The sequence below is a fragment of the Fusarium sambucinum genome, chromosome III (genome assembly GCF_050947815.1).
Source record: "Fusarium sambucinum isolate potato_lamoka chromosome III, whole genome shotgun sequence".
In the NCBI taxonomy this organism is placed as follows: domain Eukaryota; kingdom Fungi; phylum Ascomycota; class Sordariomycetes; order Hypocreales; family Nectriaceae; genus Fusarium; species Fusarium sambucinum.
The window spans coordinates 7,725,083-7,752,682 of NC_139292.1; the positions used below are offsets into that span (position 1 = coordinate 7,725,083).

Here is a 27,600-nt window from a genome sequence, read left to right on the forward strand (position 1 = left end):
AGCACCTTCACTCTCTTTCACATTTCTTCTTTGTCTCCGTATCATCACTCACTACCGCCATCATGACCAGAGTAGACCACCATCCTCATCCCAAGATCCAGACTTTGGAGAACAACCCCATCTCCACTCTCCTTCCCCAGGGCTCTCTCATCCTCGCATGCAGCATCATATGCGTAGCCCTCATCGCCAACTGCCTCGAAAGATGGATCCTCCCACGCCTATACAAGAGAATCTACCCAGCCCTCGAATTCCACGGCGATGAGAGACGGCGCCGCTCGTTTACTTATTTCCACATCGGCGCATTTATCCTCATCTCCATCTTAATATCTACTGGATATACTATGATGGATTTTCTGGTTGGCAAAGCCGTTCTCACCGAGCCTTTGGTAAAAGGTGGTAAGATCACGGTTGGTGATCACCTGCTTGTCGTGACCCAAGTTTACTGCGCGTACTATCTCTTTGAGATGTGCTTTCGTACCAAGTTTGCGAGCTATATCAGTATTGCGCATCATACTGGGTTACTCGTTATTTCGCAGATGGCGTTGAGTCTTTTCGCGAATACGAAAAAGAATCACGAAGCGACGCTGGAGTTTTACATGTGCATGGTCTGGGGTACGTAAAATCTTCGCCTTTTCAATCATTCAAGACCTTTTACTAACAGATGTCTACTAGGTACCTTCGACGTCGTGGTAGAGATACCCATCTTCATTTCCATGATCCTTTGGCGCATAAAGCGCGACAACCCTGCTTTCTTGTCCCGTATGGCATTCGGATGCTGCATTTGGGCGGTCGTGGCAGCCTTGACAGAAACCATCGTTACGATATATCTCCTACACAACTCTTGGGCGCAGTGGGGTATTGCGTGGAAGATCATCACACCAGTTGTGTTCTCGCTTTGGATTACAACGCAGTTGTATGGCTCGACGCGTCTTTACTCGATGGGTCGCGCAGAGTACCGCAAGATGAAGGGCAAGTCGGAGAGTCAGGAGAATCTACCGGTTTGAGTTTCAGAAAGATCATTGTGTTTGGTCAAGCGTTTTGTTCTCATATAGAGGCGTTTTTGTTTATCTTCTAGAGTAGACAATGTGAGGCTCCCAAGAGCTAATTGTTCCCATCACTGTGGTTCTCGTGTCTTGAAATGAGTTTGTTTCCAAACTGTAAGCGAATTGTGGCTGAGTCTAAATTAGTTTAAATGTTAGGGCTGAAGCCATGGCGGTGAAATCTTAGAGTTTGAGAAGCGAGAGCAACACGTGTGCATACCTCGTGATACTCTAAACTCAACTTAGATAATGATCAGCTCCATAGCTTTCTTATCGCAAAGCTTTGGCCCAGTAACCAGAGGAGCTTCTATCCCTAACCCTTCCTTCCACGGCTTGACGCTCTCGGTAAACCTAACCCTGGTCAAATGATACCTCTCATCCAAAGTGCAGATCAGACAAGCCCCTAGATATGGCTCTTCACCTTCGGGTCTTATATCCGTGAGTATCACAACCTTGACATCTATACCCTCCCGAACTGGGTCTTGAGTAGCTCGACTTTCGTCCAACCATACAAGATCAGATGTCTTTCCACCCTCGAGTATGAGAAATGCACACCTCTCCTTTGGAGGATCAACAGTGTAGCCACCGCCGATTCCTACTTGATGGTAGTCGCTAAAGTCGTGACCGCAGTTTGGAAAGACCATTCCTCGGGCGAACTTTGCTTTGATGTGGATGTAAGCATTGGTGCATCGCCCAAAGAAAGTCCCATCTGGAGCTGAAGCCTGCCATGTAATAGGCTCAGCTACAATCTTATGGTCGTCCATACCAACGAGACTATAGCTTCCGTAGTCAATGATTGAATCCTGGCTGGCCCAAGACCAAGAAGGCGCACGATATTGGTAGCCTTACGAACAGGACCCCCCCGTTTCCAACATAAACCTTTAACAAGCTCGTAATCATCATCTCCCCAGTGACCGACCATGTAGCCCATCGGTTCGATGCTGTCGAGGGCTCTGGCAATACCGCCGATGGCGACGAGCTTGTCCTACCCGTACGTCAAAGATCGATGTGAGTAGTCTCCTCCCACTAAATGGACATACCAGTATCGCAGCAACTCTTTCAACTGTTTTCCCTTTTGCTCAGCATCTTCTGCCGACTTTACACGATGCGCTACCTTTGGAATGGTCAAGTTGTGACCCATCCAGAGGAGCTCATCCTCACTTTCCTAGATTCCGTGATAGCACTCCCAATAAAGTTGATCAGACACATAATGGATAATTCGCGGCGAGAGGATACGCTCTTGCAGGGTCCAGCCTCGCTCTCGTAGTGAGCGGTGACTGAGAAGATCGCCCATATCTTGTAAGTTGGTGATTGATTCGTCTATTCTTGTCTTTTGATCAGGAAACAAATAAACAGAGCTCTCTTCGCCAGTGGAAAGTTTGTTACAGATTTTAATAGTGTCCTCAAGGCCCAACATGGATGTCGATTTGCTGTTGTGTAATCCCGCGTTGGCGTCTGGACTGGAATCCGCGGCAATAGTGATAATGGCGCTTTGATAGATGGTGGACATCTTGACAGCTTCTCCAGCCCAATCATCTTTGTCATCTTGGACGATGCAGAGGCTATTGATCTAGATCCATTTGAAACCGAGATCGTTAGTGAGCTTGACTGAATCCGATAAAGTCCTTGGAAGGTCATCGATAGAGAATTATGATAGGCGCGACTCCAAGTTATTCGTTGTCGTTTGCCAAACTGCGTCTAAGCCACCCCATCTGTAACTCAGTGCAACGTAGGGTATGCACTGGCTTGTATCATCGACCAGTTTGAGGTTGATGGTTGATCCTATATTAACCACCTCGACTAGCCTAGCTGCGCGTTCTTCGTTGGTAACATTTGTATCTTGCGATAAGCTTCGTTTTTGGTAGAGAGTATGTATATCTCTACATAGTTGTAGCCGTTGATCCTCTTTCTTCTCAAATGACCTGTCGGACGCTGCTGGACGCAGTTAGTCATCAAGACCGTGTGTCTCTGCAAGACCTAGTTCAAGTTCATGATTAGTAACATGTGAACATTCATCGAAACAGTCTTTGCCAAGTAAGCATTCCCTCAACCACTTCAGTGCTTGGATGGTAGACTCTGAATAGGAAGTGCTCTCTGGCACAAGTCTCGCAGTCCTTGCACCGTATCTCACGGCAGGATCTCCATCCAACGTCCCCATCAAGAGCCAAGTAAACTCCTCTCCGTTGCTCAGGATTTCGGAATCGACTTGCAAAACGACTATGATCAAGCCTTGTTTGTTGTGGGTATGACGTCTATATAAGACACGAGCCTGCAAACTAGTGAGATATTCGATGTTGTCTTCGGAATGATTTAATTTGCTGCTGGCTGAAATGATCCGCTTCATAGCATGACCGCAAAGCTGACAACTAGCTGAAGACTCGTAGAGTTTTCCAAGATTGCTGTGTAAGGCGAAACCCTGTTCAGAAACAAGCTCCTCGATATTGAGTTTGGTACAGGCTTTACAGAGTTGCGAGTTCATGATGGCAAATTGATTGGTGTTGAGTTGAGGAACGGTCAAACATTAGAACCATCAAATGATTATACATCTACAGATTTCTTGCGTCTGGACGGTGATGATGGCCATATATCGTAAGCGGATGCCTAGAACACAAGACGTGTTTATCTAGTTCCTCACAAAAGAAGGCGCAGTTGTGTGCATTTTAGTTTTTAGTAAGCTACGGTAAAAACACCGACGCTACTTTAGCACTGTCGCCGATCGTGGCAGTGCTACTAGACAGGATGTCCATGACCAACAGTATACAAGTTATATAGTTAGTTACTGGCAAAACGCCACTATTAAAATTCATGCAGCGGAATCGGTAGTTGAATGACACAATTTTTTTCTACAAGTCAATTCGCCTTTTTATCCATTACCTACATTAGCGTTCTATTATATCAGTAACTATTCGCCATATCGTCATCAATGTGTAGTTAGAATATGGAATAATTCTCTCATTATTCTCTACCTTCACTGGTGGAGGTGTTTAATGGTCTATCAAGTCTAATACATAGCACTGTTACTGGAGAAGCCATGATATAGACTATATCGCAAGATAGGGCGAAGAGTAAGAAGCCCGACAAATCCTGCCCCTTGATATTGTACAGGCTGCAAGACAATATCTGATTTAGAGCCAATCTAAACTCACAGGCAAATGTAAGACATGTCCTGATAGCCTCAGCGAGAACCAGGTCCAGCCAGCCACTTTAGCAGCCATCTGTAGGGGAAAGCGTGAGCTGGCATTGAGGCTCTCCCTTGCGTCCATAGCCCCTGCAACCGAGTTTCTGGTTCGCCACCCGGCGCTCAACGTAGCTTCCCCATTCTTGTCAATTTGAAGATCATCGTGTAGGATCATTGCGGGAAGCACCAAAGTAAAGTCCTTGGTATACTGGCTGATCCATTTATACATGTAGCAAAAGGGAGAAGCATCCTTTTTCAACAGCAGTAATCGGTGATTACCATTGCAGGAAACCGTTGGTAGCTCGAGTCTATCCCTGGCGTTGATCTGTTGGTGGCTTCAGTCTGTGCTGAAGCATGCATGCCTCGATCAATCAGCCACTAGCCCCTGGCAACAGTGGGAAATACTGGCTCAATCTACGACTTAATTTCCCAAGAGTTGAGAGCGATTCTCCCTTGAAGTTGCATAAGATATATTGTCAAGGCCACCCATTCACCTCATCGTCTTAGTAGTCGCAAAAACCTGCATTGCAGCCATGAAGTGGCAGCTCCTTTTCGCCTTTGTTGGCACGGCCACCGCCCTCGAACCCATCGGAGAACCTGAATTTGTCGACGGAGTGTGGTGTTACACATATCTCTCGTCTTACCTTGTCGCTGTGGGGGCAGAAACTGCTGAAGCAGCCATTCCCACAGCACTAGCTTTACCGTCAACTCAGCGTGGAATACTCCCTACGTACTTCGCGAATCGATCAACTTCTGTGCTTCCATCAACATTTCAGGGCATTGCTGAACCATCTTCCATACTCGAATCAGCCCTTGAATCGCTCACTGAAGTATCTGAGATTGCCGGCGAATCCACCATTGCGATCAATTCATCTTTCTCGTCTGCTCTTTCTATTCCGACCGATGAGGAAGAGTTAGACCCAACAGTGACCGAGTCTGCTATCACTACACAAGCCTCGGCCGAAGTTTCCGCCACAAGCTCCGAAGCTGTATCTGGCCAAAACATCATTTTTCTTATATCACCCAGGGTCAGCAATGAGAGGCGAGGCCTTGAAAAGAGAGCCAAGGGGGGCTTTGTCGGCAACGGAAACACCTCCAATGTCAGAGTTTGCACAAATGCCGCTACCTTCACACTCACTGGAGGGCAGCTGTTGGATTCTGGAAAGCCTGTCTACTTTAATGGAGAGTCTTTCAAAGAATTGACAGGCCAGGAAGATCCACCAGATGAAGCTGTTACCAGAGACTTCGCAAGTGTAGCTGGGAGCCTTGTATTTTCCAACACAGCCTTGCCTGATGGTGAGGCCGATTATTGCCAGGATCCTGACAGTGGTCAAGTGTTCATGACATTCGGGTCAGGTCCATCAGGCTGTGTCCCCATCACACTTCGCGTCTATGAGGGTAAGTCACTCCTTCGTACTAAAGTCTCAACTAACTCTTTGCAGTCGAGCAATGTCAAGACGGGCGCATCATCGGACTCGACCTTTCAAGCTCTGCTAGCATCGAGTCAACAACCACCGTGCTTCCGTCTCCTGTCTCTGAAGTATCATCTTCGGTAGACGTCGGAGGTTCTTCCGCCCCCACAACTTTCCCCTCTACAACCATAGCAACAACACAATCATTCGACAATATCGGCGCTACATCCACGTTAGACTCATCATCCACTGAGACATTCTTTTCACTACCTTCTTTGTCTTCCTTCCTTCCTTCTTCTATGGATTCTACAGGACCAATCGAGTCATTCCTTTCCAGAACTTCATCCGGCGAGAGTTCCACAGACACTCAGACCATTGGCTCTACATCCTCTGCAGAAACATCATCAAGTATGGATGGATCATCTACATATCTTATATCCACACCTACAACGGATATGACATCAGCCGAGCCCTTGTCCACAGAGGTGTCCACAGCAGACTTGTCGACCACAGAAGTATCGACAGAATCTACTGAGCCCTCTCCTCCAGAGTCAACATCTACTTCAGCTGAGATATCCACTACAGAGGCTGAGACCACCACAGCTGAGCCAACTGCCACTGCTGAGATGTCAACCACAACTGGCTGCGACAGCGTTACGGCCTTGACAACAGTAGCTTTGGCTAACCCGACACCTGTCTTTGATGACGATCTTGACCACGACAACGACTATGTCGAGATTAGCTTGCCTTGGGCTCCGAATAGATCAAGTGGCACTACGATAATTGTCAGCGTGAATGGTGTTCTGTCAATTCCTAGTGACAATGGCGCACCCGGAGCTGCCGCGAACGAACCACTCGAGTCTTTTCTCATTCCACCTTGGTCTTTCATACCATACTGGGACAACTTTTATCTCGATCGAACCAAAGGTCATACAATTGCCTATGAAGTTTTCCAAGGCCTGTATGGCCGCCAGGTTAACTTTGAGTGGGTGATAGGAAAACGAAATGAAGATGGTATCTTTCATTTCGAAGCTACCTTGTATGAGGATTACCCCGACGATATGGCGTTTCAGTACTACACGATACCGGACTCTGGTAGTAGTGCAACAGTCGGTTGGCAGAAACCGATAAACTCCGGATCCTTCGTGCAATACTCTTTCGATGAGGCTGGGAAAGTGACAGGCGGGCTAAAACTTAACTTGGTCACATCTCATCGACAAGTATGGCCTAGTAGTTTTGACAACACTGAGTGTGGCAAGGGCGACGATCGACCATAGAGCACTATTCCTATTCCGAATATCTATCACGATAATATAGTACTCATAGAAAGTCATGAATTGTTGAATTTCAAGTGACAGTAATTTGTCTGGGGCAGCTGCATGTAGAACATTCGTAGAAAGCAGTTATACGCACCATGTGGACCGAGTTTGATGAAGAGTATGACATATCGCAATGTAACGTCTCCATGGAGGATTTACAGTAGTTGGGTAATAAGTACGTAAGAGTTTCTTTTTTTATGATCCTTAAGCTTTCGCCCAGGCGTCAATTGATGTCCAAGACTTTATTGCACGATCATGATAGTAGCTTATTGCAGTTCCGTCGTCAGCCAGCAACGTTGCCTCTCATCCACGCACACTTTTAACAAGTGATTGGCTGATAAATAAGGAATGGCTTGAATGGACATTCAACTTATAATTGCAAATGTCACTATCATACTATCTGGTGCCTCCTTTAAATTGGCCGACCCATTGGATCCAGTATATTCCCCTCCTTTCCTTTGACACCACTGCCGGAAGGTAGGAAAAACTCATGTCATTGGCCCGGAATCGTCCCAGTACTTGCTTGCTTGTGGTTAGGGAAAGTAACGCGGTGAGCTGCAAATGGTTAGGGGGAAGGGCTATCCCAATCTGGTGATGCTGGGCTCCAAGAAGGTGAAGGAATATACGTTGACGGATCATGTATTTTTACAATCCAAAACCCCACTCCCTGTCCCTTTCCTAAGTGAAAGGGGGGCCTTGGATAGCTGTCTCTGTATGGAATCCGTGTCGTGTGGAGATTTCCATCCAGGTCGTCCCAAACGTGGCTGAAAGGTTGTGATGCAACACCATTCAGGCTAGAGCTTGTGATTCTGCCGTAGAAATCTTCCGGAAATCCGAAAATACACTCATCAAGTGGTTTCGACCGCACTTTGATAAAGTTTCGTAGTCTCTGGAGTAGGGACTCATATACTGGACTGAGTGAAGAGTCGTACCACTGCCCCAATTTCTCAAATGAAATGCAAATATTCCGTAGCGATGGGAACCGTGTGGATGACAAGATGTCTAGAACAACACTAATCTCATCCAAATCCAACGAGTCCGGAAGGGGTGGTGGAGAATCATCAAATGGGAAATCGGGGCTAGTTTCAAACTTGTCGGGCGGTTCTGGCAGCAAAGGCCATCTGACCTCAATAGAAGTCATAGAAGCAAGTCTTTGAGGAAGAAGAAGTTTCGGGATGTGGGATATCATGGCCTCACCAGACATGACAACGGTATTAGTTGAATACAGAACGTCAATTCCTTCGGCATAACTATCCCAATCAGTCATAGATTACTTAAGAGCGGTTGTTTCATACTCACTTCTGACGACAGGAGAGAAGTCATCCGATAGCGCCCAATTTCTGTCGCACAGAATAAATAGATTTACAATTGTCAGTCCACGGGCCTAGATCATCTGCTTCGTCGGTCGCAGGAGCTAGAATCTGGGATAACTTTGGTCGATTGCAAATGCAGCTGAACCACCACCATTCGTCGACTCTCCTTGTATCCTCCGGACCAGCAGTATGATCAGTATGATAGCGTCGATAAGCTAAGCTCATGTGTACACGTCGGTCTCCAAACGCCAAGCGCAAGATATCACGCCGAATATTAGGAGGAACTTTGAACCATGCCGATGATTGATACAGTGCTAGAGGCTTTGCGGGCTTTCGGTTTCCATCAACTAGCTCATCCTCGCAAAATCCTGATGGTGTGAGAGCTCGCGGCCGTGGATCGGGAATGAATGGCATTCGTTGAACATGGTCCCTCCAATTTTGTAGGGAATCATCTGGGGAGGTTGGTGATGGGGACCTTGGTGCATATGCTAGGCTGGGACTATTGGCTCTGGTACAAGTTGCGTATAGCTCTTCATACTCGAATGGCGACTCTGGTGCATATGCTGGGCTGAGAATACTATCGGCTCTGCTAGGAGCTGGGTATCTCTCTTCATCTTCCAATGTCGACTCTGGTACTGGCGATCCCAAGATGATACCTGAAGTGGATTGCATGTTGTCATCTGTAGAAACACGGGAAGTTGGTAAAAGAGAAGTTGTGATGAGTCAATAATTCAGCGTAATATCTGTTGGGCCGTGCCATGTTTCAAGTCAATCACGTGATAACCAGCCATCCCTGTAATATCCCACATAACTCAATAAACAACAGAGCCTGGTCAGCTGTAGATATACTGATAGTGTGAATTCCATTCTAAGTCACTGTTATCGTCTACTACCCTCATCTTTCATTCGATATCGGGACCCGGTAACACAACCCCTCTTGGTTACTCAACTGCCGGGACAACATTCCGGCAATGATCGACAGTACCAGTCAGTGCGCGAGAACAGTATTTCCGGCATGTCTCAGCTCCGTCAGTTAGTGGCTGTCCACTATAGCGGGGGAACGAAAGGACCAGGATCAATTTAGTTGCAGATCATGGATTTGTGAGCGACGATTCCGATGTCTTTCCCCGCCGGCGGCCACTTAAAGACCCAACCCCTCAATATGTTCGTGTCGCCTCATTTTCGACATTTGCTAAGTTAAATCTTCCTGGTACTCAAACTTCCAACCATGAATCCTCGCAGATTAAGTACGGCTAGTCTAAAGGACAACGAAGAGGCAGGGGACGCAGAACCTTATACCATTGTACCAGCAGACATAGATCACCGAATCAGACGCAAAGTTGGTCACTCCTTCAGTACGAAATACCGTATATTGATTGCCATTATAGCTCGACCGTCGCGTTTTGCCCATAGTTTGCTGTCTTTATGTCTTGTCCTATCTCGACCGCGGTAACATAGGCAATGCCAAAACTGCTGGCGCTCAGGACTCCCTCAGTCTTGGCTCATCTCAATGGGCTTGGGTTTTGAACTCCTTCTACATCGCGTACATCCTGTTTGAATGGACAACCATGTTTTGGAAGATTTTCCCCGCTCACATTTACGTATCATGTCTTTGTATTTGGTAAGTCTTCTGTCTGCCTTGGGTTCTCTAGCTCACGTATCCTAGCTGGGGAACGGCCGCTATGTGCTCAGGTGCAGCACACAACATGGCCGAATTAGTGGTTACACGCGTCTTTCTAGGTGTATTTGAGGCCACGTTTGGTGCTGGAGCCCCATACTTCTTGTCTTGTATCTACAAACGGAGCGAGCTAGGACTCCGAATGTCTATCCTTTTGGGTATGTCGCCATTGGCAAACACTTTCGCTTCAAGTCTGGCATATGGCATAACACATATCACTGGGTCCTTAGAGGCCTGGCGGTGGTTGTTTATTATAGGTAATTTATTCACACACCTCTCCGTACGATAGTGCTGACTTTTTATAGAGGGCGCGCCGACGATACTGTTTGCCCCAGTGGTCTACTTCTTCCTCATTGACTCACCATCTACCGCCAAGTTCTTCAATGAGGACGAAAGAAAACTAGCCATCCAACGATTACAACTCCAAGACAACACGTCGAAGGAATCTGTCAGCTGGAAGCAGATTATGGCAGGAATGATTGACTACAAGAACTATATCCACGCTATTATGCATTTTTGCTGCAACTTCTCATTTGCTGCTTTGTCAAATTTCCTGCCAACTATTGTCAACCACATGGGTTACGATTCAGTCACTGCGCAAGGCCTCACAGCTCCAGCCTACTTTGCTGCCTTTCTTTGTTGCATCGCAGCTGCATTCTTCTCGGACAAGTACGGGTGCCGTGGGTATATCGTAGCATCATTTGCTGCAATGGGTACTGTTGGCTATGGTATCCTTGCCGGCGTACAAGACATGGACAATACTGGACCTAGATACGCTGGAGTATGGCTTGCTGCTTGTGGAATCTTTCCTGCTCTAGCCATGAATATTACATGGCTGTTGAATAACCAGGGTGGAGACTCGAAGAAGGGAGCCGGACTTGCTATTTCGCTAACCATTGGACAATGTTCATCTCTGGTCAGTAGCACTGTTTTTCCGAAAGAAGATGCGTAAGTTGGCATGTGTTCTGTTCATTCTGAAGCTGACACTAATATTTTGTCAGTCCGTACTTCACTACAGGTTGTGCGATAGGTTGTGGTATGAGTGGGCTTCTAGTTGTCTTAGCTTTTTTCATGCATTTTGCATTGAATAGGGAGAACAAGCGCAGGGATAGACTGTACGGGTCAGTGAATGCTAACGCTGAGATTGATGTCTCAGAACAGGGTGACAACAATCAACAGTTCAGGTACATGACTTAAGGGTCTATTCCAAGATTAATTGAAGAGTACCCGAGTAAGGTCAAACAGTATCACTGGTGTGTTATCACATTGCCTTCATAATAGCCATTGTGTCTAAGATGCGAGATTACCATTAATTTTCATCGTCGTGATGGCCGGAGATAAGATTGACATTTCATCGGTAAATCCGTAGGAACAACCAATGGCGATGTTCCACTGTCCGGTCAGATCTGACGTCGCATGAAGTGGCGCTTGTCGATCCGTTGTTAATGGCAAAGTCCGAAATCGTGGGGATGAAGATAGTCAGTCTTATTGGGCAATCAGAAGTGAAAGAAAGACATAAGTAATGAAGTATCCCTTGACATTTGACGACCGCCAAACTCACATACTCTTTCGCTCGCACTTTGTCATCCAAACAATCAGTAATGTCAACTCCAAGCCAGAGCAACGCACAGCAGGTCAGAGACTTTGTCTCAACCACACATGACAAACCATATCCAGCTATACACCCCGAGAAATCGCCTTTTCCTAAGGATTATGTCGTTTGTATCATTGGAGCTGGAGGAGCTGCTGGTGCAGCTCTAGCCAGGTCATTCGCCAAAGCCGGAGCATCTGGCATCATCCTAGCGGCACGAACACAAGTGACCCTGGAAAAAACATCCAAAGACGTTTCTTCTATCAACAGCTCGACAAAGGTTGTCTCGGTCACATGCGACATCAGTTCAGAAGCCGATGTGGTCAAGATAGCCACCGCCGTGAAAGAACAATTTAACGGCAAGCTCGACGCAGTCATCGTCAATTGTGGATTTTCAGGCCCATTGTCCAAAGCTACAGTCATTGAAGAAGATGTTGGTGACGTCCAAAAAGCATTTGCCGTTCACTACACGGGCACCTGGCTTGCTGCTCATCACTTGCTTCCTTTTCTCCTGGAGAGCAAGGGCAGTTTCGTTGTCATTAGTTCCATCTCTGCCTTAGGAATCAGCGGCTTTGGAACCACGTCTCATTATTGCGCAAGTAAACTCGCACAAGCCCGCATGGTTGAAATTATTCATGCTCAATATGCCGAGAAAGGTCTTTTTGTCGCCAGTATACACCCCGGGGGGATGAAGAGTGAATTTTCACTTGCTGCATCAAAGGACATCCAGCACTGTGAGTATCAGCTACCCTTTTCTAGTTATTTAGCTAATCTAGCACAGTGTTGAACGATAGCCCCGATCTTGTTGGCTCTTTCTGTGTGTGGCTACTCAATCCCGATGGTGTAAAGACGCGGAAGGAAGCTTTGAATGGGCGATGGTTGTCTTGTAAATGGGACATTGCGGAGCTGGAAGACAATTACGAAGCTATTCAACAGCGTGATTTACTCAGGTTTAGGATGGCTGTTGAATAGTGTGGGACATGGTAGAACGAACGAGGGATGTTTGATATCGAATTAAATGAATCACTTGTCGTGTTTATTAGCAATTTGCACAGTCGATAATCTGTCAAAAACATTTATCTCTACGCTCAAGTTTGACAAGTCAATTAGAAAGTATCCAGCAAGAAAAGCCTTCGTTCCTTGACTTCCATCTTCGACAAAGCCTCAATCTCTGCTTTCTTCAGTGCATTGAACCACTCAACATACTCCCGACCCAAAACACGGATCGCCCAGTCAATATCACTTTCAAGCTCTTTCAGTGCTTCTTCGAGCGAACTTGGGAGCGGTTTCGTCAGTCCCATTTTCTGTCTCTCCTCTTCCGAGTAGAACAAGGTGAACTCTGTGCTGTTGTCAGTAACACTTTCACAATACTATTGTAGAACTTACTAGTTGCACCCTCGATTGTCAAAGGCTTTGGGTCGAGTAGGGCACCAATAATGCCAGCAACCATAGCATACGAGTTCGATGTTGCATCGTTGATTCGGACCTCCCAGTGATCTTTGGTGACTCTTCTGACAGGCATGTCTCGATTGTTGTCTCCCCAACCAACAAACCCTCCAGTACACATCTTCCCAACGCCCACTCTTTCGTAAGAGTCAATTTGTGCCATTCCAATCGCCATGAGTGCCGGAATATGGCTTATTAATCCGGCCATGGCCGTGTCAGGATTCCAAGTTTTGTCCTTGCCCACGGGAGTTGCAGAAATATGGATATGCTGCCCGCTTTTTTGGCCTGTTTCTTCAGCGTAAGGTGTTGGGTAGAACGTTGCCACCAGGTGGGCCTTGTGCGCAATATTCTTGATGACCTCCATAGTATAGACGTATGCATCGACAGCCTCAACCGGAGGTAGTGGTGAAAGTGCAACCTCATAGGCCGAGGTTCCATATTCTTTCACAGCCTGTTCTACCTGGATTCCTGCCGCATCCAATGCTGCGATGATGTCGTTAAGTAACGGCCAAACCTTGGATCGAAGTATCTTTGATGAATGCGCGACGCCTACAGTCCCCTTCTCTGTAGGCTCTAGTGTTCCTGGGACAAGAAGGCAGAACTCCAACTCCATACCGACCAGAAACTCTAGCCCACGGCTACTTTTGGTCTTTTCGACTAGATTCTTCAAAATCTGTCTAGCATCGGTATTCTGAAACTCGACGTGGCCAAAACAGACCGCAGCACGATATCCATTAGCGCTGTGGTTTGCAAGCTTCAGTGAAGAGACGTCTGGCCAGATCTTGCCAGAGTCTATAAAGAATGGCATAATCTTGGGAATAAACTCTGCAGTCGTGGTGACGCATGTGTCGAGCGGTGCGCAGTTGAGATATCCATTGGACTCGGTGATCTTCTTGAACGTCGAGGCGGGAACCAGCCTTGTTCTCAAAACGCCGCAGATGTCAACCCATTGCAAAATGATTATTTTAACAGCGTGATTTTTGACCCAGAAATCATTCTGGTTCTTCGAAGTGGTGCTGGAACCCATACGTCTTGAAAGCATGGTGGTGATGTAGTACAGGTACTGCGAACGGAAAGTGGTGAGGAAATTGAAGTGCTCAGGATGGGATCTCGGGGCTATGCTGACTTTTATGCGCCCGATGAATGGCACATTCAATTTCCAAAGAATCCTTCCGGTGGCGATCGCTGACCAAAATAGGTCTGCGCATAGAGGATTGAGTCTCATCATCAAGCACGTCTACCAAAGTAAGCACTAAAATCTTGTGGTCAGACAGGATCGAATTTTGATAGGAGGATAAGAATACTGGGTCAGATTCGATGTCCGGAAGAAGGAAATTAGAAAAAAAGACTGCATCAAAAGGCAGGTGTTTTGAGGTTCGGTGGTTCGCTGTCATTGTTCGATAAGTGAGCAAGCTGCATAATCACAACGTTGCAGTCAACACATCCTCCATGTAAGAATACTCTGGGGATGAATCGACATTAGGCATACAAAGAACTGCTAGATTATTTTCTTCTTCCTTTGCATGTATACGTGATCAGGCTACAGAGTGTGGGAATATCTTTGTGGTCAAGTCGCTCATATTGATTGTTGGGATAACCCGGCATGAGGCACTTGCAGAACGGCAACCTAACAGCACTGGTCATTGTTCACTAGACACTTCTAGCATAAGGCCAGTGATTCAGTGTCATACCATACGACATTTGCAACAGATTGAAAGCTGTCTTTTTGATGCGACAAAGCGTTATGCATGTTCACGAACAAAGAGCTGAATGGGCCAGAAGAAATGTGCATACAAAAACAGTGCTTACACATTGAACACTGCATCTGAGTCAATTGAACGGTAGAAGGACAAAGACACCAATACTTGTTCAAAGACAATCGTGTTCTCCAACTTTACATGTTCAAGTACTTTATAAATGCATTTCAACCTACCGACAAATTCTAAGAATAATCATCAAACTCATCAGCAGTCTTACACAGATTCTAACATTTCAGCAACGTCTCTAACCACAACTCTGAGAAAACTGTCAGAAACCGTCAAGATGTATCCCACTTCTATTCCCACTTCTCCCCACCCTTCTCCTCCCCCCTCTCCCCCTGCTTCTCCCCCTGCTTCTCCCATCAGGCACAAGCAGGTCTACTTCCCCTCAGCTGGCCCTGCCGATCCGAATATTCATATTCATGAATATGGTAAGTATGGAACTTGCAATTGTGCTGGCTGCACTGGGTGCACTGGTGATGTTTATTGCATCACCAGTCAACAGTGCTACAAGTGCTACTGCGAGTGCAAAGTCTAAGTGGAGACTGTACTCTGATCAGAGATCACGTCTCTGGTCGAAGGTGGTGGGGTAGGTGGTTTGTTGGAGTCTGATCATGGATAGACCTTGGTTCAGTAATCAATCACCTTGGTTCAGTAATCACCTTTGACAAAAATTTCACATGGGCTGGTCCTGTGGGGTCTTCCGTTAACTGATACTGATGGCGTTCTTTTCTGTTTTCTCCTTCTTTTTGAGATTACGGGAGCTTTACTGGGAAGTATTGTCCTGGGTTTTCTGCGTTGACTAGTTACGAAAAAGAATATACTCATTCCCCAAAAATTATTTACCCATACCATTGCCAGTGATTGTCTGTATACCCAACTTCTTCTTTCCTGAAGATCGACTTGAATAAGGTTGTACCCAGTTTAAACTGCCGGAAGACCCCTCGCCCGTAGACAGTTTTATGCTCGCGTATTCTGCGGGACCCACTTAAGCTCCGACGCCGTAGATTGTATAATTCTGCACCGGATGTTGTTAGTCCCATGATGGGATCCACTATAGCGGGAAATATTGATCAAGACAATAGCTTTCCACTATTGTAGGCCCTGCACCAGATCCATATTCTTATTGTTGCACTGTTCGTACTGGATGATAATACGGGACGGACACTTGGATCAACCCGGACAGTTGGTATAGAAAGTGGATACTGAAACATCCGCGGACTATCCGTTGGAGCATTAACCTTATCTTGACTGACTTTGATATAGTTACTATATTGAAATATATAACTACGAGTCTTGCCAAAAAGATCTAATCCATTCTAAGAATCATAAGTTAAAGATTCATCTTCAGTCTACACTTCCCTGAAAGCTATCACAAACTATCTCTTTCCTACATTTCTCAATCGAGTACCCTTTACAGAACGCAATGACTACCAACGTCGAAAAGTACGCCGAGGAGCGAAACAAACGCCTTCGGCCAGAGGGAACGGCCCAATACATCAATCTCGCCGACTCTGAGCTCAGAAAACTTGTTGCTGATCCTTGGGTGGATTACGAGGCCCTCGCCCGCCAAGACCAGCCAGTCCAAGATGGTGACAGCACGAAATTCCTCGTTGTCGGCGCTGGCATCAACGGCATAACGTATGCTGCTCGCCTTATTGAAGCTGGCTTTAGCCCCCAGGATATTGTGCTTGTCGACACTGCCGGCGGATATGGAGGTACCTGGTACTGGAACCGCTACCCAGGACTGATGTGTGATGTCGAAGGGTATTGCTACCTGCCACTACTAGAGGAGACTGGCTATATGCCAAAGCATAAGTACTCTTTTGGGGCTGAGATCAGGGGCCAGTTAGAACGTATTGCAACTAAATACGAATTCCGGGCTATGTTCTCGACCAAAGTGGACAGTCATGTCTGGGATGAGGCCAAGGGCCGTTGGATCTTGGATATGACCCAATCCTTTGGCAATGTCCAGTCCCCGAAGCAGATTACGGTACAGACTCAGTTCCTCTTTATTTGTGGCGGCGTACTCGCCATTCCTAAAGCCCCAGGGCTGCCAGGACTTGCCGAATTCGGTGCTCGAAATGAAATCTTTCACACCTCTCGATGGAACTACACTATTACTGGTGGTAGCCAGGATCAGCCCGACCTCGTTAACCTCAAAGACAAACGAGTGGCTATCATCGGAACCGGAGCTACATCGGTCCAGGCCGTACCCCATCTCGCAAAATGGGCAAAGCACCTTTACGTTGTTCAGAGAACTCCGTCATACTGCGGGGAGCGATCCCAGCAGGAAACAACACCTGAGGCTTGGGCCAAGGTGACGGAATCGGGTCCAGGATGGCAGCGTCGTCGGATGACGAACTTGAACAGCTTTATGTCTGCAGATCCAGAGCCTGTAGATCTCGTCAACGACGGCTGGTCCAGGAACCAAGCTAGAGCCGGCCTGATTGGTAGCTCCTCAAAACTGATAGAGCAAGCTGCGACAAGGGGCCATATCGATGGGCTCCTGAGGATGGATGAACCCATTGCTAATGAGCTTCGTGCCCGTATCGATAGCGAGGTTCAAGACCCCAACACAGCTGAGAAGTTGAAGCCATGGTATCCCGGGTGGTGCAAACGACCAACCTTTAACGACGATTATCTTGCCACCTTCAATCGTTCCAACGTGACCCTTGTGGACACAGATGGTAAGGGAATTGATTGCTATACTGAACGCGGCATCGTCGTGGGTGGTCATGAGATTGAAGTTGACGTCCTCGTGCTTGCTACTGGTTTCACTGTTGCAACCCAATTGCTCCCTGAGGACAATATCAAAGCCAGTATAATCGGTCGTGACGGACGTCAAATCAAAGAGAAATGGACCTCACCTGATATTGCAACCCTCTTCGGTGTGGCTACCAATGGTTTTCCTAACCTCTTCAGCCGCTTCGGTCCCGGTGGTCCAGCCTCTTATAACATGACATCTGGTTACGATATCACTGGACGATTAATTGCACACATCATTGCTCATGCGACAAAAGAATCCAACCAGCCTGAAAGTCTAGTGATTGAGGCTTGTATGGAAGGCGAGGAAAAGTGGATAGGCGAAGTTGCAAAGCGTGCAGCGTGGTTCTCTGCTTTGTCTATCTGCACACCGTCTTACTTCAACGCTGAGGGGGGTAAAGTGCCAACAACACCTGAGCAGGCGTATCAGAAGAGCTTGAAGGCTATCTGGGGATCGGGCATTAATGATTATGAGCGTATTACTGAGGAGTATGCTAAGCGTACCAGTAATCAACTCGAAGGCTTTATGGTTAGGGAGGTGTGAGCTCTGTAGGAACAGTACAAAAAGGTTGTTAGGGGAAGGGAAAAATTGATAGTTGAGACTGGAGTTGAGTTGCTTGCTAGTGAGAGAACAGATTGCATAAATATAAGAAGTTATTTTTCTTAATTTTATTTCATCAACAAATTTCGCCCAAACCTCCTCATTCTCTTCGCGATTCTTAATAGAGCCCTTACTCTCTCTTCTTTAGAGTATCTCAATTGCTGTTTTAGGTGCTCAGACAGCGAGGATCCACTAAGCCCTTTCCGTTGTTAGCGATTGCAATGTCAATTAACCATGCGCCGGATAGAGAGGCGGAGTCGCGATAAAAGAGTGGCTGTCCGTTGTCCTGAAGGACCATTTAATTAAATGAACAGTATTGTCAATGCTGTGCTGACTGACTACAGAAGCGGTGAGAGAAGAATTTCTCCTCTAGATGGCCCATTTATTGTGGCTGGTTGTGTTGCTCCGCCATGATTACAGGGCCTAACCAGGATGAAACCTGACCCAATTGTCGCGAGAACAATACAAGAAAGTTATACTATCACTCGCTACTCGGTTAACCATGCAATCATAATGCTAGCATTTTGTCTTGATTAATTTGAGTGTTCTGCGCAACATGATTTGACCAAGTGAATCACCATTTGCGACATACTCTAACAGAACAGTTTGATCCCAGTGCTGGTATCTCATCAACTAATCTTACACGCTCCACTGTAAGACAGGACTCACTGGGCTGACTGTCCACTAAGTGGTAAAAGCTTCGGAGAAAATATGGGATTACTGGGGTTTGTCTGACAAGATGACGCAGAAGGATTCAACGAGGCTGTGAGACGAGACGATATTTTAAGAATCATACTGGGTAGTAGAAAATTCTCTATCGTTAATATGAAGTGTCGTGTCTTCGCTGATTGAGAAAATAACAAAAAGTTTACTTTTCACTTTCTATTAATCGGCATTAGATCGCCAATAACTATTTTCCCACATCAGATCTGATCAATATCATCCAATATGGCTGCACGACGCCCCGATCTAGCCCAATACCCCACCGGCTTCACAATTCTCCGCATCTTCCAAGCTGTTCTCAGCATCATCACCATCGTGGTGACATCCTTCACAATCAACGCTGTTGTTATCCCAGCAAACTGTTTATTAATAGTCGCTGTACGTTTCTCACATTTTCATCACCATTGAAAATTACTAACAACTCAACAGAGTTCAGCAACACTTCTGGTCTCACTATGGGGCGCCTTTGCCCATCTATCATTCAGTCGCCTTTTTAGCTTCCGAGCAGCTTTCGTTCTTGATGGAGCCCTTACTATTCTCTGGGCTGTCTCAATTGCTGTTCTAGGTGCCCAGACAGCCATTATTTGGATCCATGGGTCTGATTACTGTGAGACAAACAAGTGTCCCGACAACCTGATGGTTATAAGTCGCTTCTATGCATATGTCTTTGCCGTCTGTTTTGGCCTTGCCGCCATTGGTTTGTAAGTAAAAATGTTCCTTTGGCACGGATAGAAGCTAACATGTTATAGGATATTCTCTTGCGCGACTGTTATCTTCCATGGCGTGATTAGTTGTCGCCAACATAAATACAATCAGATTGGCACGAATAAGGAAGCCGAGCCAATTGATGTTGGTGCAAAGCATCCTCAAGATTCGACTGCTTATCAGGGAGCGGCAGGATATCAGTCATTGGCATAGTTTAGAGGAGTATGATAGAGTTTTATGTTTAATTGATACCCAAGTTATTTGTCACGATGGTTGTTGTCCTTCACTCATTTCGCCACTGCGCGGTCGCACATTGTCGAACGATTCAACTACGCAATGATCCGGCGGAATTGTCACTCAGCATAACAGAAGAGTCCAATTGTCGTTATTGATAATCATTTGAAACTCAAGAAACATTGATTGCGTTCTGTTCTATCGGAGTATCCGATAATGTTAGTCAATCCCCGGGTCGGCGATGTCCCACTTTTTATCGGCGACCTAAACGCGGGCGTTAAACAAGTCCCCGATCGTGATCGACATATCTAAAGTCTAATTCCCGTACAGCGCGGACTTCGGTCACTAGAAATTAGAGTCATTCGTTCGTTCATGCTTACGAGATTACTACCAAGCGACTCCATATACATACCTTTATACCCTTTTGAAAAGATGTCAATCACCACGACTGTCAGACGAATGCTGCCTTCTTGTGATAGAACAATAGCCCGACTCATCACAACCTCTTTGACTTCAAAAGCACCACAAAGTCAGAGAACTATCACATTTACAAAACCGTCATCAGAAGTCAAGCTATCCAGACCAACATCATCGAGTCTGATATCCAAGTCCAACCGTTTTTCGCTATCGAGAAACTACCCTGCACAAAAGAAACACACGTCCCGCGCCTACTTTGCAACACACACAAGAATCATGTCGGAACCAACTATTCATCCTCTCTTTGAGACTACCACAAGTACATGGCAATACATCGTTGCTGACCCTGTCACCAAGCATGCAGTCATCATCGACCCTGTCTTGGACTATGACCCCGTCAAAATAGCAGTGTCGACTGGTTCAGCCGATGCGATCATTAAGATTGTGAAAGATGAGGGCTATCAGGTCGATATCATCCTTGAAACCCATGCTCATGCGGATCATCTCACCGCAGCATCATATATCCAGTCTGTCCTGGCCAAGAGTCAAGGCATCAAACCAGCTATTGGTATTGGAAGTCGCATCAAGCAAGTGCAAAGCTTGTTTGGTGAGAGATACGGCGTCCCAAGCAATGAATATGAGACAGTTTTCGACAAGCTTTGGGAAGATAACGACGAATTTGCCATCGGTAATCTGACTGCTCGAAGTGTCCATTTACCAGGACACACACCTGACCACATGGGCTATCAGATCGGCAGTAAGTCATTTTTTCGTCGACTCTTTATCCGCTATACTGACCATCTTCCAGACAACGTCTTCGTCGGCGATTCAATCTTTAATGTCGACGTAGGCTCCGCACGCGCTGACTTTCCCGGTGGAAGTGCAGAAGACATCTTCAAATCAGGCCGCAAACTGCTCTCCTTTCCCGAAGACACCAAGATCTGGGTAGGCCATGACTACCCACCCGAAGGTCGCGACGCCTTGCCCTTTGCTACTGTTGCAGAGCACAGGAAGAATAACAAGCATCTCAAAGATGGAACACAAGAGGATGAATTTGTTGAGATGAGAAGGAAACGTGATGCGACGTTGGCGGCGCCGAGACTGATTCATCCTTCGTTGCAAGTGAATATTAGGGGTGGACAGTTACCTGCTCCGAGTACTTCGGGATCGCGCATGTTCCATCTTCCCTTGGTCACGCCGACATGGTGAATGAAGTTGTTCATTATGGAGTTATTGTTTCGGGTGCTATTTAGTTAGCTAGTTACTTAATTACCACTCCTTATTCTTCATGATCTCCATCAGTGTGCCTCATTCCAGACGGCGCCTATTTGAGTTTGTGTTTAATGTATACAATATAGAAGCGGAAACTTCCATACTTTACTAGGTATGACCGCATGATACTTTGTGTTAATGATGACTTGACTAACCAGCATGTTTCTTGTATTTACCAGTCGGTGAATTAATCTGATGGGGGTTCAATACGTCAAGTTTCATTCCCCGAAAGGTCAACCACAATGCCGGATTAACGCATTTCATTGTGTACAATCTGTCTCTGTTCTCTATTATAGTACTTATATAGATGATCTATATGTATAAACAAGAAATCTATCATGGGAAAAAAGCTTTGAACAATATTCCCGCGCCAAACATGGATGCAATGGTGATAAAGGAACTCACTCCCATACTCGCCATGCCGCTGATCCCATGACCACTGGTGCACCCACCAGCAATACGCGCACCAAAGATCAAAAGAACTCCTCCTATGATCAGCCCTGGCAAAGATTGCTCCTGGCTGCTAACCATTGCCTCCCGAATAGCAGGGACTTGAGTGATAGTCAACCAAGAACCCGCCACAACTCCACCGGCGAATAGAATACTCTCGGGGATTGACTTGAGCGTCTTTCCACTGACCAAGTCCCAAAAGATATTTCCAAACTCTCCGTAGGCACCACTGACACCAACTGGCTTGCTGGTAAAAAGGACAGAAGAAAGCTGTCCAACGCCGATGAGAAGACCGCCGACAACCGGATGCAGTAATGTCTCACTACGCGGCGCGACAGCCAATATCGTTGCGAGGATGCCAAGCAAGGTAATCTCGTACGCGATAAGGACTTTGTTCGCCGACCATCCGGTAATAAGCATGATGTTGTTATTCTCGGCGCGGCTCGTCGGCGGTTGCGGCTTGGACACCAACGGCCTGACTTTGACCCAGGCGACCCCTGCAAGGAGAGAAGTACAGGCGAGTAACCGGCTGTGTCCAACACCTGCCGTGGCTTGGACGAGAACAGTTCCAGGACACGCTCCGGTTAAACTTATCCCCAGACCGAGTATAGCTCCGCCAATGATGTTACCGTCGTAGGATCCGAGCCAGCCATGATTGGAAGGCTGTTTGATGGGTATTTTGTCATCGGAGGATTTCTTGTTGTTGTAGGTTGTAAAGATGACGGCACTCGTGGCGGATGCAGTGAGAAATGTGGCGAGCATGTGGAAGTCGGAGAGGCTGAACTGATCCCTGATGACTTGTGGGTTTGCGACGCCCGAGAGGGTAAGACCAGTGCCGAAAACAGCCCCCGCCAATAAGCTTGTTGTCATGATGATGGTGATGATGTTTGTCTGACTAGAACAGAACTTTAATGAACATAAACAAGGGCCTAATGTTTTTAAACGATATTCCAGAAAATAAAACTCTAGTAAATTATTAATCAATTAGTTCATCGCTGTCTAGAATAAATTCTAATTGCCCCTTTTTTCTAGACGCTATGTGGAACCGAAAGTTAAATCAGTCAATTCTTTAGTCCCCGACACCAAAAATTAAAGCCGGCACCATCAAGACCCCGATATCCACAGTCCCCCGGATCAAGTGGAGAAGAACCCGGCTCGGTCGTCGGACACTAAATTAATGGGCTACTTTGATGGGAGTCTTCTTAGGGTCTAATCGATGCAGTAAGGGCGGATTGCCACGAAAGATAGGGCTCCAAGAGCAACATAATCCTCACACAATACAAAAGCACTGTGGAACCTGCTAAGCAACCCACTTATTATTTCTTTAACACAAAGAAGAGACCACTCTTCGATCCAAAATTAATGGGCTACCAGGCAGCTTCTTTAGTTTCCGAGTGGTAGCAGGATAAGGTAGTCTCGGAACATAGGATACCGTATCAACTTAGGGAATCGGGTAGCGTGCGGCACAAAAGTCCTTACTCATCCAGGCCTCAAAAATCCTATAAGAAGTCAGATTGGGCTTATTCCTACCTAGTTCCATGAGTTAACGCGACATCGTTCGATATCTCCAATCATTGGATTCCACATTGAGTTCCAGAAAATGTAGACCACATGTCGAAAGGCAACTGTTGACATGTCGTCCATGGTTGTTATTGGACCGTAGAGTTGACCGCCCAAGATTTCTCCTTAAAGATGGGCAGGCGCTGTTCTGTTGAAGCTCTCCAAGTGGCCTTTGATTCCATTCAGAGACTACTGCCAAGAAGCAACTCTGATACAGGAATGACAACTGGCTGCCAAGTCCAACGCTTTGATGAGGCCTTGGAGCAATGATCTACCGCTAAAATTCCCGGTGAAGATTAGTTTCCAATTCCCCATAGTCTCAAAGTCTCCAATAGGATACTTTTAGGGCCTGATCGGCAAGGCGCTCAACTGCCGTCTTACGTGAGACTGACCAGATAATAATATCTCCGTAGTATCTAGACTAGAACGAAATGTATTGTACTAAATCCTACACGTCTACGACATTCTCTTCAATTGATTGCTGAGCGATTTATTATTGAGCGACAAAATGGGTTTAGGAGATAGATTTTGCAGATCTAGAGAGGTGGTTAGTAACTTAGTATGTAGACTGGGCAGATCAACACTTCGGACGAAGAAATGAGGCCATGACTTACGCCGCAATCAAATCTAACAACTCATCTGAAAACAAGCTTTTGTATTTCTGTTCGAAAGGTAACCCTATAGCCCCCAAGGAAGGAATGTAATGTCAGCGCTAATGTTTCGAGTAACATGCGTCGGTGGAGTTGTTTATGCGCCTTGCCGGGCTGAATAGGAAGGAGGCAGGCTAAGCTTTCGGACTTTTGTATTTCTGCGCCGTATGGACACGATAGAACCTATCACGTCTGCAGTTGGGCAGGCAAGTAAGCCGCACAGCCGCTGGACTACATTGTTTATGCAAATAAGCAGCGACAATCATTAAATGCTATACGAGATGACTGGACATAGTAGTGAAAAAAGAGGAAATGGTACACAACTAGCCAGCGAATACATTTCTGGGACAAAGACAACCCGTGCTACCCTTGTGATACATTACTATAGATGCCAAGACATGAATATACAATATATCAGGTTCTTTTACCTTGGCGGGCATATAGATCTCTATAATAATCACTTTAAAGAGGGTCTGTACATAATAGTTACTATAAAGTCACTCGTGGAATAGTTTAACTATCGTTAGGATCCATAAATATAACTACAAAGTCATCAATGATGTTCCCCCTCTCTTATGAGACATCCGGATCCATCGGCCATCCTACGTGACGTGACAACGAGAGATTCCATAAACAGAAGAACCAATCGCAACAACGTCCGAGTATCCCGTGTTATGTGCCTTCTCTATTGTATTGGAGCGACGATCCGGAAGGGTTTCAATACATGAGGCAAAGTGCATCGCGAGGAGGCAAAGTCGAAATAATCACCGTCAGAAGAGTCTAACCAAGGGGTAAACTTACCCGTGAATGAGGCATGCTGCTCGCTGGGCTTCACTGGGTTTCTATAAAAACCTGCAACATCGCAATCAAATTCAAAAGCTCATCACTCACAATCACATTCAAATATCAACCAAAACAATCAATCACTATGAAGGCCACTCTCTTTGTCTCTATCCTCCTCTCCCTTGGAGTCTCAGCTACTCCAGCTGTCGACACTACCACCATTGAAGATGGCGGCTACACCTACACTGGTATCGACAAGGTATGCAAATCTTCAAAGTCACATTGGTTTCTTCCCATCACTCGTCATTGATGCATTTCTACATTATTATCCCTCGATTCATGAAGTTAACATCAACGTGTTTAGCCCCTCCTTGCCCTCCGTGGTCTTGAAGCCCGTTGCAGCTGCTTCCCTTGTTACTCTCCTCATGCAGACTGTACCCCAGGAAAGTGTCAGTGTGCAGGAGATTACGGCTGCTGGTCTTGTGGCGGTGGACGTATGCAGTGCCAGCCTGGACCTGGCTCTGGACAGTGCTGGACTTAAGCGATTTCGCGATTTCGACTTTTGTTCGTGCTGTCAGATTGGCTGGATTGGAATCCTAAGTGCACGTTCAGCATTTTGACAGGCATGTGAGACCGAAAACAATGTTTGTACTATAGGCAATGTAGTACATATTCGGGATCAAGAGCAAGAGATCTGTACTGTGGGGTCAAATTGAATTATGACAAATTGTGCCATGAAAGATTTTGCCCAAGCTTGATTCAACATCGATCGCATTGAAATGTCAAGAGACAACCTCTCAGACTGTAAATAAATACTATTCAAAAGAAAAACGTATTCTTTAGTCTCAATACCTCTAACTGTGAGATTTTATATTAGTGTCTTAACTCAGAGCATTTAGTTCTGCTTCTATAGGAAGAAATGCTGGGACTCAGTGTGGCGATACTGCTCCTGTTATTGTGTAAGATGTTTAATAGTCTGTGACTAGTGCTTAAGCGCCCACTATAAGTAGCATTTAGTTCTTCTAATAGGGCCATATTGTGAACAAAAATAACTCAGTGTATTGTGATGTATCTGGTTGGAAGTTGCTATTCCCGCATGCCCGCCGGAACCCGAGTCTGGTTACACTGAATCCACTGATTAGTCGTCAGTGACATTTCCACTGAATTTAAGCTTCCATCCTACGTATGGTTTCTATGGGCTGGGAGGGGTGATGTGCACTTCTTTGCCAAGTTGAACGAAATTGATCGTCTACGCATGAACAAGGTCGCACGGATATTTCCTCTCTCAGGGTTCAGGCTGGATACAACATCGGAGTGTAATCACGTGCAATCCGATACCCCCTCACATTAACACCCATGTAACCAAGACATCGGTGAGTGACAATTTAAACTTTGAGTAATTTTCAAACCAGTCAACCACGGTTCTACCCATTTATTGTTTACCATCTTTGAACAAAATGGTATCTTGGTCCCATTTGGGAGCTCTTGCTCTCGCCTTCTCCAATCTTGTGGATTCGTCATTGGGCGACAAACACAAATCCAATTACACGGCGCCATGGGAAACTCTTCCTCCAACTCCACACTTGCCCAAACCAAACTTCAACGGGACTGCTTCCATCAACGGCATTGACCTTTGGTACGCAACATTCGGCGCTTCACTTCAAGATAGTAAACACAGAGGCCTCAACCCTGTGGTTTTTCTTCATGGCGGCTATGCCAACAGCGATTACTACGGCCATCAAATCCGCCACCTGCAAGACGGTCCGTACACACTAATCGCAATTGACTCTCGGGGACAAGGGCGATCCGGAGATGATCCTAGCAAGCCCTTGACATACGATTCTATGACTGAGGATGTGATCGCTCTGATGGATCATCTGGAAATTGAGAAGTTCTCGACAGTTGGATGGTCCGATGGAGGCTGTATCTCGTTCGACCTTGCGATGAACTTTACCTCCCGTATCGATCGCATTTTCTCTTTTGGTGGAACATATAGTCCCACAAACATCAACACTACAATTGGGGACAGTCCAGTATTCAGTGCATACTTGGAACGAGTTGAGAAAGAGTATGAGCACAATTCGAATATCCCATTTGAGCAGGCAGCAGCCAAGTTGGATAATATGTGGGCAACCGAGCCGGTCTGGGATGCCAAGTCGTTTGCCAAAATCCCATCGCGATACGATGACGACGAAGCCCCCATTATCTGGATCGTTGACGGCGACTCTGAAGAAGCTGTGACTCGTGATACACCTGGAGTATTACGCAGCTGGGTAAGTTTTTAGTTGCTGAATGACTTGTTGCTTATCAATGGCTGACCAACGCTAGATTTGGGGCTCCGACCTTCTTATTCTGCCAGGAGTAAGCCATTTTGCGTAAGTGAGGTGAATCTCAATCTAACTTCTTTGCTAACATCCACAAAGTTTTCTCCAGGACCCTGATACTTTCAACGTTATGTTGGATCGATTCTTGAGCGTTCCAAGAATGAATGACCGATTGGCAGTTCAGTCGGATCTGTAAAGAAGGGATAGAGAATCCTTGATAGGTTTCATTTCATTACTCGGTTAAATAGTATAGCAACAGTGTGCTATATTTAGAATTTGTAAATACAACTTGGCTATACACTCCAATCTTCTTCCTTCTGGGCAGAATGCAGGCAGTCATTTTGCTTAACTGAGTAGTATTGTACATACCTAGGAGCT

At 46.2% G+C, this 27,600-nt stretch overlaps 14 protein-coding genes across 14 annotated transcripts; 9 read left to right on the forward strand and 5 right to left on the reverse strand.

Annotated features, from left to right (window-relative positions):
- Window positions 1-62: 62 nt before the first annotated feature.
- FSST1_012750 (uncharacterized protein) lies at window positions 63-1,004 on the forward strand (the record flags this gene model as incomplete). Its single annotated transcript, XM_083236003.1, has 2 exons — window positions 63-612; window positions 673-1,004. 2 exons carry the CDS (start codon window positions 63-65, stop codon window positions 1,002-1,004), a joined length of 882 nt encoding a protein of 293 aa, XP_083082446.1.
- A 278-nt stretch (window positions 1,005-1,282) lies between these two features.
- FSST1_012751 (uncharacterized protein) lies at window positions 1,283-2,550 on the reverse strand (the record flags this gene model as incomplete). The annotated part of the gene is made up of 4 exons (XM_083236004.1): window positions 1,283-1,847; window positions 1,960-2,025; window positions 2,081-2,205; window positions 2,248-2,550. 4 exons carry the CDS (start codon window positions 2,548-2,550, stop codon window positions 1,283-1,285), a joined length of 1,059 nt encoding a protein of 352 aa, XP_083082447.1.
- A 435-nt stretch (window positions 2,551-2,985) lies between these two features.
- FSST1_012752 (uncharacterized protein) lies at window positions 2,986-3,519 on the reverse strand (the record flags this gene model as incomplete). Its single annotated transcript, XM_083236005.1, has 1 exon — window positions 2,986-3,519. One exon carries the CDS (start codon window positions 3,517-3,519, stop codon window positions 2,986-2,988), a length of 534 nt encoding a protein of 177 aa, XP_083082448.1.
- Window positions 3,520-4,751: 1,232 nt separating this feature from the next.
- FSST1_012753 (uncharacterized protein) lies at window positions 4,752-6,907 on the forward strand (the record flags this gene model as incomplete). The annotated part of the gene is made up of 2 exons (XM_083236006.1): window positions 4,752-5,616; window positions 5,661-6,907. The coding sequence occupies 2 exons, from the start codon at window positions 4,752-4,754 to the stop codon at window positions 6,905-6,907; spliced, it is 2,112 nt and encodes a 703-aa protein (XP_083082449.1).
- A 607-nt stretch (window positions 6,908-7,514) lies between these two features.
- FSST1_012754 (uncharacterized protein) lies at window positions 7,515-8,934 on the reverse strand (the record flags this gene model as incomplete). Its single annotated transcript, XM_083236007.1, has 4 exons — window positions 7,515-8,100; window positions 8,160-8,199; window positions 8,249-8,289; window positions 8,330-8,934. 4 exons carry the CDS (start codon window positions 8,932-8,934, stop codon window positions 7,515-7,517), a joined length of 1,272 nt encoding a protein of 423 aa, XP_083082450.1.
- Window positions 8,935-9,490: 556 nt separating this feature from the next.
- FSST1_012755 (major facilitator superfamily domain-containing protein) lies at window positions 9,491-11,137 on the forward strand (the record flags this gene model as incomplete). Its single annotated transcript, XM_083236008.1, has 5 exons — window positions 9,491-9,601; window positions 9,651-9,883; window positions 9,929-10,197; window positions 10,246-10,888; window positions 10,942-11,137. The coding sequence occupies 5 exons, from the start codon at window positions 9,491-9,493 to the stop codon at window positions 11,135-11,137; spliced, it is 1,452 nt and encodes a 483-aa protein (XP_083082451.1).
- Window positions 11,138-11,541: 404 nt separating this feature from the next.
- FSST1_012756 (SDR family NAD(P)-dependent oxidoreductase) lies at window positions 11,542-12,503 on the forward strand (the record flags this gene model as incomplete). The annotated part of the gene is made up of 2 exons (XM_083236009.1): window positions 11,542-12,265; window positions 12,313-12,503. 2 exons carry the CDS (start codon window positions 11,542-11,544, stop codon window positions 12,501-12,503), a joined length of 915 nt encoding a protein of 304 aa, XP_083082452.1.
- Window positions 12,504-12,637: 134 nt separating this feature from the next.
- Window positions 12,638-14,019, reverse strand: FSST1_012757 (uncharacterized protein; the record flags this gene model as incomplete). The annotated part of the gene is made up of 2 exons (XM_083236010.1): window positions 12,638-12,870; window positions 12,918-14,019. 2 exons carry the CDS (start codon window positions 14,017-14,019, stop codon window positions 12,638-12,640), a joined length of 1,335 nt encoding a protein of 444 aa, XP_083082453.1.
- A 2,144-nt stretch (window positions 14,020-16,163) lies between these two features.
- On the forward strand, window positions 16,164-18,047 carry FSST1_012758 (flavin-containing monooxygenase; the record flags this gene model as incomplete). The annotated part of the gene is made up of 1 exon (XM_083236012.1): window positions 16,164-18,047. One exon carries the CDS (start codon window positions 16,164-16,166, stop codon window positions 18,045-18,047), a length of 1,884 nt encoding a protein of 627 aa, XP_083082454.1.
- Window positions 18,048-19,052: 1,005 nt separating this feature from the next.
- FSST1_012759 (uncharacterized protein) lies at window positions 19,053-19,745 on the forward strand (the record flags this gene model as incomplete). The annotated part of the gene is made up of 3 exons (XM_083236013.1): window positions 19,053-19,205; window positions 19,257-19,528; window positions 19,577-19,745. 3 exons carry the CDS (start codon window positions 19,053-19,055, stop codon window positions 19,743-19,745), a joined length of 594 nt encoding a protein of 197 aa, XP_083082455.1.
- A 714-nt stretch (window positions 19,746-20,459) lies between these two features.
- On the forward strand, window positions 20,460-21,392 carry FSST1_012760 (beta-lactamase-like protein; the record flags this gene model as incomplete). The annotated part of the gene is made up of 2 exons (XM_083236014.1): window positions 20,460-20,940; window positions 20,992-21,392. The coding sequence occupies 2 exons, from the start codon at window positions 20,460-20,462 to the stop codon at window positions 21,390-21,392; spliced, it is 882 nt and encodes a 293-aa protein (XP_083082456.1).
- Window positions 21,393-21,791: 399 nt separating this feature from the next.
- FSST1_012761 (uncharacterized protein) lies at window positions 21,792-22,775 on the reverse strand (the record flags this gene model as incomplete). Its single annotated transcript, XM_083236015.1, has 1 exon — window positions 21,792-22,775. The coding sequence occupies one exon, from the start codon at window positions 22,773-22,775 to the stop codon at window positions 21,792-21,794; it is 984 nt and encodes a 327-aa protein (XP_083082457.1).
- A 2,268-nt stretch (window positions 22,776-25,043) lies between these two features.
- Window positions 25,044-25,439, forward strand: FSST1_012762 (uncharacterized protein; the record flags this gene model as incomplete). Its single annotated transcript, XM_083236016.1, has 2 exons — window positions 25,044-25,157; window positions 25,263-25,439. The coding sequence occupies 2 exons, from the start codon at window positions 25,044-25,046 to the stop codon at window positions 25,437-25,439; spliced, it is 291 nt and encodes a 96-aa protein (XP_083082458.1).
- A 916-nt stretch (window positions 25,440-26,355) lies between these two features.
- Window positions 26,356-27,418, forward strand: FSST1_012763 (Alpha/Beta hydrolase protein; the record flags this gene model as incomplete). Its single annotated transcript, XM_083236017.1, has 3 exons — window positions 26,356-27,171; window positions 27,227-27,273; window positions 27,322-27,418. 3 exons carry the CDS (start codon window positions 26,356-26,358, stop codon window positions 27,416-27,418), a joined length of 960 nt encoding a protein of 319 aa, XP_083082459.1.
- Between the last annotated feature and the right edge of the window lie 182 nt (window positions 27,419-27,600).